The sequence below is a fragment of the Triticum aestivum genome, chromosome 7A (genome assembly GCF_018294505.1).
Source record: "Triticum aestivum cultivar Chinese Spring chromosome 7A, IWGSC CS RefSeq v2.1, whole genome shotgun sequence".
Lineage (NCBI taxonomy): Eukaryota > Viridiplantae > Streptophyta > Magnoliopsida > Poales > Poaceae > Triticum > Triticum aestivum.
The window spans coordinates 205787508-205794363 of record NC_057812.1 but is presented as its reverse complement, the minus strand read 5'-3'; the positions used below and the strand labels follow the sequence as shown (position 1 = coordinate 205794363).

General features: G+C 44.6%; 1 protein-coding gene across 1 annotated transcript; it reads right to left on the bottom strand.

Annotated features, from left to right (window-relative positions):
• Positions 1-2369: 2369 nt before the first annotated feature.
• LOC123150125 (protein MOTHER of FT and TFL1 homolog 1) lies at positions 2370-4184 on the bottom strand. Its single transcript, XM_044569926.1, has 4 exons — positions 3794-4184; positions 3605-3666; positions 3410-3450; positions 2370-2831 (listed from the first exon to the last, which is right to left on the bottom strand). Exons 1-4 carry the CDS (start codon positions 3986-3988, stop codon positions 2587-2589), a joined length of 543 nt encoding a protein of 180 aa, XP_044425861.1. The 5' UTR covers positions 3989-4184; the 3' UTR covers positions 2370-2586.
• Positions 4185-6856: the final 2672 nt, after the last annotated feature.

The window sequence follows — 6856 nt, the reverse complement described above, 5'->3', positions numbered from 1 at the left end:
TGCATAAAGAATTATAAGACTAACCTTTTAGGCTTTCTACTTCTAGTTGCCTAGAGCGACCTAAAATTGAAAGTCTACAAAAAATAATAGAGAGCATGGAAGCAAAATTTTCAAGAAAAGAAGTAGATAGGGAAAAGGAATTACCATCTGAAATTAAATTACTCGCTGAGATCAAGACAAGACAAGTCGTCTTTAAAAGTGTCCCATCCTCTCTCACCTGGCGTGCTAAGGAAAATAAGAAAAAAGGTATAACATTTTCTCACACACGAGTGTGTGAGTTCGATCTTCGAGTATGTTCATTTCGAGTTACGTCACAAATACGGCGTCGCTTTGCGTGTGTTGAAAAGCTTGGCTGGTACAGCTTATTAGATATTGTATTGTTGTGCTCCGCGAGGGCAACCATTGTCGATGACGTTTATGACGTTACGCTATGTACAAACTTACACTTTCCAAAAATGTAAAACACACACAGCCACAACTACACGTTATATCACGAGCGCATGGTTGCGAGTCCAGAAAATATATCTGAACAATAATTATTAAATATGGGTCATCTTAATAAATGATATCAGAACAAATTCAGACCAAACAATAAATATAATAAACATAGAACCATGGAGAAGGTAAATATGGTCCAAAGAGTAGCACACAATGCTTTTTGGACATAAGTCATAAGAAACAATTTTTCTCACTGAAACTTAGACAACCTCCTAGAAAAACATTTCTTCCACCGCAAAAATGGAGTAAAAAGAGAACAACATTTCTTCAGGACGGGGAAGAGGATTTGTGGCATGCAAGGCGGAGGCACCGATCCCGTTTTTTTGGCTTTCAATTTTGAATCTTATATATCTTTTGAACAAAAGTTCAAATTATGTTTTGTTTGCATATTCGTGTTTCTTGTGACGAGGGCATTGAAAGATCACTTTTGAATGCATTTTGACAAGTCTTTAAAACTTCACCAAGTTTCAATAGCTGAAACTTGGTATGAACAACGACAAAATCATCAACTTTTTTTCAGAAACTAAAACATAAACTTGGCGTGCCTTCGTGCGGAATACAACACTTTCTGGATCATGAAGCAATCGTGTGGCGGGGCAGGTTTGTGCCCCTACAAATTTCCGGTGTTCGAGTACATCTTCAAGACTCTTTGTGGCAACGCCGAGGAGGATTCTTTCCATGCCCTAGTTCTATGTGATAACATATGCCTCCTATGGGGTTGCACGCGGGAGGAGTGTCCCATCCCTCCCAAGGAGCAAGTCCTCCTCGCTGGTGATGAATGGATATTACACTTGTTGGTGGGAAAATCTATAGTGAAGTTCGAGACATGATCATGATGCTCATTTGGCGTATGTGGAGCCTTCGTACAAACCTAGTCTATAGTAAAACAATTCCATCTCCTGAAGCCTCCAAGATGTTCTTAAGTAGCTATTTGTATTCATTACACTATGTACATCAAGTGAGCATGAACGAGATTAACAAGGGGAAGACCCTATCGCCACGATGCCCTCTTGTCAGAAGACAATAGTCAAACTACCCGAACCACTGTGCCCCCACCACCGACGAATTGGTGGTTCTTTCATCTGATGGCTCATTATCCGAGGCCGATGACACGGCTGGAGCTGGTATAATACTCAGAATTGCAGATGGAGGCGCTGTTTTTGTGTCCCGTCGACACCTTTTTCATTGTAATAATGCGCTGGAATCGGAGATTCATGCATTGATGGGCGGCATGGCTTTAGCCCTTCAAAGGCCAGACCTCCCAAGTCATTGTTCTATCGGCTTTATTTGATTCTACACTGGCTAGATCACCATATGGTTACCTGGTTGATAAAATTGAAACGGAACCTGGTTGATAAAATCAAGAAACTAATGGAGGATCGGAAGTTTGTTCATATCAAAATAGCACGTTCAAGATAGGGTTGCTCACTTACTTGGTAACTTTGGTCACACTGAGGTAGCATGACTTGTTGGCTACATCAGGGCCCTACTTTCATTGATACTTTTGTAATCACACTGTAATCCTATCACTATGGAATAAACTCCATTTTCCCTCACAAAAAATGGCATCTTCACCTAGGGTTTAGTATCTTCATGTAGGATTACATCATGTATGCGGTGCATGTGTACGCTTTCCCGGGCTCAATCTGCAAGCCCGTCTGGCCCAGCCGGTTTTCATGTATTCATGTACTTCGCGGCTGCAACATGAACGTCTATCACAAAATGTCATCACTAATGCACACACTTACACCTGCCAAAAAAAAAAACTGTTACCCGAAAAAAAAAACATGCATGCATGCAGCCACAGGTACTTCACACTACGCGCCCGCTGCCATGGATCTCACACATAATCAATGAATACAACGAAGAGAGAAAGCGGTAAATATGTATATGGTCCAAAGAGTACCACACGCACCCGCAAGAAAAAACAAACAAAGAGTACCACACAATACAAGCCCAGATTGTTCATGAGAACGACAAGATCGATATGGTTAATTTATTGGGCCCGCGCGCATGCACGCACACACAGACGGACCAGCAGGCAGCACCAGCAGGCAGCAGCGGGTTTGATCGGCCGGCGGCGACGAGCTAGTAGCGGCGGCGGCGGTTGGCCGGCTCCTTCTGCGCGTTGAAGTACATGGCGGCGACGGGGAGCCCCAGGTCATGGCGCTCTGCGAAGGCACGGGTGCTGAACCGCGCGCGCATGGCCGACGCTGCTGTGTCGCCGCCGGGAGCCGGCGCCAGCACACGCGCCTTCTGCTGGAACAGCACCAGCACGTAGCGGTGGATGCCCAACGGCGGCTTCGGACCCATGTAGGGCACCACCTCCTCCCCTGCACGCATGGATCATCATCATAATTGAAGCGTAATTAGCATCTATAGCTCGCCATTAGCAAACAAATAGATATCTTCACCACGTAGTACGTGCAGGAGTGTAGCTACACATAACGTAAGCATGGCGTTCCTTTAGGCTATTTTTCTTCTTCTTTTTTGCAGTTTAGCAAGCAAAAGGCGGAGTAAAACCGGCCGATCTGCCGGCGGTTTGCTCTAGCAAAAGCGACCGATGCCATGCATGATCTGTCGTGTGTCCGTTGTGGCGAGGGTGACGGGGCTGCGCCGCTCAGGTCGACACGCGCCGTGGGCGGCACAGACGGAGACGGGACGGCACGCCCGCTACGTGTCCACCGCATGGGGCCTGCAGCGTGGACACGTGTTCCGCGCCGCGGCAGGACAGGTATCGTGCGCCGGCTGGCACGTACCGCTGCGAAGCTGATCGTTTTGGGTGGATTTTCCTCTTTAGTTAAAGCTTGTTGTGGGATCAGAAAATACTGGACAATGGGCATCAGCAAAAAAAAGGAAGTACCGGGCACTCTAAAACATACAGTATATACCGCATGTAGTAATATTTTACCTTGAGAAGGATCTGATCCACCAGGTATGTTAACCACCAGCCTGTTCCGACAGAACATTGACCAGGAAAAACGTCAGAATTAATCAGCTAGCTCATACACGCATTAGTACAAGATTGTAAATGTAGATGCTCAGGCAGCACAATTACCAAAAATGGTTCAAGTAAAAGAAGCAAATAAATAAATTAGTTAGTTACCAGTGAAGCCACTCCTTCATGGTTGGCTCGCTGGGGCTCGGTGCGTCCGGATCAGTCATAACCTGTAAATTAGAGCACGCCCAGTTTACAGTAGCTTCAACTGAATCAGAGTGCATATGCAAATACTAACCACGCATAAAGCACCATGGCATGGACACACACATGCAACACGCATATGAAAATACTGACCAGGGTGAAGAGATCGCCGGCCCGGCCGGCTATCTGGATCGAGGGCGCCGCGTCGGCGATGGACGGCTTGATCTCGCAGCCGTTCGTCAGGTCCTTCGTCCCGAAGCGCACGGTCACCGGCATGGTGGGCACGAACATGTCCACCACGTCACCGATCACCCTCCCAACCACAAGGGGATCCACATGGGCTGCCATAGCCGGAGGATGGCGATGAGGTCGAGCAGCAACAGCAAAACTAGCCAGCTAGCTAGCTGGATCTCCCGAGAGCACCTGCTTGTCTGTGTTGTATGAGCAGTGTTTGTATGGAGGAGAAAGTGTGAGGGGGTGAGAGAGTATTTATAGGTGGAGGGAGGTGGTGGAAACATGACATGGACATTTTGGTGGTGTTGCGATGATAAGCATGCGTGATGGTTAGTTGTCATTTCTCCCAAGTTAGAGATTGTGTGAGATGTTAGTGTGTGAAGGCCCCTCTGACATATGCCAGTTCTGACTTTGGTCACTGACATGTGGGCCCGGCTTACTGACGTGGTCATATGTCAGTGATCAAAGTTAGAACCGATGGGTCCATAGGTTGGTGACTAAAATTAAAATTGACGTGTGGTACATGGTTTTAGTCTATTTTGCGTGTTGATTATTCGTATGTGGGTGAGAAATACCGTGTGCGTCGTATATGACACCTAGTTTTGTGAGCATAAATAGTTGCTTGGCGATGTGGTGTACAACTAATAGATACAGATGTTGGTGACTAAAGTGAAAATTGGCATGTCATAGATGATTTGGGTCTATTTGCGTGTTGGTTAACCGTAGCTTTGATTATATGGGCGTGGAATACCGCGTGCGTCGTATATGACCCCTAGTTTTGTGAGTGCAAGGGCTTTTCTCTCAAGCCACTCTACTCCTTTATTTCTTTCTGATTCCGGCGTTACAATTTACCAATGTGAATGATTTTTTCTAGAACAGCTGCTAAACTGTACTTATCAAATAAAAATGGAATAAAAGATAGAAACTGAAACAAGCAAACTGAAAGTTACACAACCTTCAAATTTCAAGACTCATTATGAGTAGATTTTTGAGAAAGCGGGTCGCAAGGCTTTACAAACTCTTGATTCATTCATAGTATAGTGTGTGAAGGTTCTTAGGTGACTTCTAACCATCTAGGAGGCAAACAGCCTTCATAAATACTCCCTCTGACCCATAATATAAGATGTTATTACATACAATATACTCATATATTGGATGTAATCACATTTCATATTATGGGACTGAGGGAGTAACAAGCAAAGCAAAGTCACACTCAAAAGATCTTCAATCAAAGTATTCTTAACAACCCAAATGATCTCTCTCTCCCCCCCCCCCTCTCTCTCACACACACACACGCCGCACGCGCGTTCGCGGACGCGTGCACGCACACACACACATAGATACGTCTCAAATGCTTCTACAATTGAATGATTCATACTATATTGTTATCAATTACACACTTTGGGAATACTTTTTATCAATTTTTATTTGACTAACATATAAATATAGTGCACAATGCTAGTTCATGTATTTTGTTGTTTATGCAATTTCAGGAAAATCCACAGAAAAAGTCCAAGAGAAATGGAACAAAAACAATTCAGGAAGTTAAACATCAGAAGAGACCTAGGAGCCAAAGACCAGCACCGGAAGGGGGGAGGGCTCTTAGGTGCCTAGAAGCCTGGTTGAGATTCCCCTGGGCCCATGGTGTCTACAACGGGTGTCTACGGTGTGGAGGTACTCCCCGGGGGCTCCGGTGTCCGATGGTGCTTATGTAACCCATTTACGTACCCTAATTATCGAGCAGTTTTTCGTCGTCGACACATCGCGTTTCGAAGGCAATCTTTGTTTTTAGCCCTCACCCAGAACTCTATCGAAGGGGGAAGCCATCTTCATCATCACGAAACCTTGATCCTCATGCTCCAAGATGAGTTGTGAGTATTCCACCCCCTGAACTACGGGTTCATGGGACTAGCCTTGTAATCTCTTCATCTTGATGTGTTTAGATGTTCAATACAATAGGCATATGAGTTGCCTTACATGATTATGGTTTATCAAAAATATTTGTAGCGGTAATGTTGATCATGTCACTACAGAATTTGGTCTATCTAGTGACAAAACCCTGGTGCCGAAATAGGAAATGCCACCTAATATCATTATGTGTGGCAGCGCCCTCGACAACTTGGGTGACATTCTGGCCTGAAATTCGGCGATGCTTTTGGGCGTCACTTGGCATGCCCATTTTCCAGGACGATTTGTAGTGTCACAGAAAATGTTTGGTGTCACAGAAAATGTTAGACAGGTTAAAAATGGATAACAAAATGACTTGTTGGTGTTCAGAACATAGTACCTTATAAATTCGACCATGGCAGAGTTTATAACATATTAGAATCAAATTTTTAGGGTTTAGGGTTGAGATGCTCGTATCGAAATCCATTGATTATTTTTCAGTGTGTGCTCTCGGTACTACAAAATGTTATAATTTCTTAATACTACTTAATAGAGCATACATGTTCGTCATCATCACATCAGTACCAATAGTAGCATAAAACATGACATACAGAGATGGATGATCATCGTGGCAACACGATAGAGAGTCAGGACTACTTCTCATCTGGTTCAGCAGCAATGAAACCGAGGAAGAGAAAGGTCCTTGCACGTCCATGGTGTATCACAAAGATCATCATGTCTCCCATATCCATGTCGTACACGTCGACTACTTTTCTCCACTCATTAAGAATGATGCTTCCCCCTCCTTGTCCTGAAGCCGAGTATGAAGTCAAACTGTTGTTCACTCCAGGATGGAGAACAATGGTCAACTCTCCATTTGCACCCATCTCCCTAGGCACAACACGTTGTGGAAGTATCTAGTGGCATAATACATGTTAAACACTTCAAGCAATCTACATAAGTACCTGGACTATCTGAAGATAATGAGAGTAGATACAATTCTAACCATGAGTTTTTCGTGAATGTTGGCCTTGTTCAAAGTGTGTAGCAGGGGCACATATGAATGATATCTTGGTCCAACATTGTAACCGTGTG

Bases quoted from the DNA above. Each gene is read 5' to 3' on its own strand.
- LOC123150125 (XM_044569926.1), bottom strand. From the start codon at position 3,988: ATGGCAGCCCATGTGGATCCCCTTGTGGTTGGGAGGGTGATCGGTGAC. The intron at 3,667-3,793 runs GTCAGTATTTTC...TCTAATTTACAG, and splicing joins CCGGCGATCTCTTCACCCTG to GTTATGACTGATCCGGACGC. The intron at 3,451-3,604 runs GTAACTAACTAA...CTGTCGGAACAG, and splicing joins ATGAAGGAGTGGCTTCACTG to GCTGGTGGTTAACATACCTG.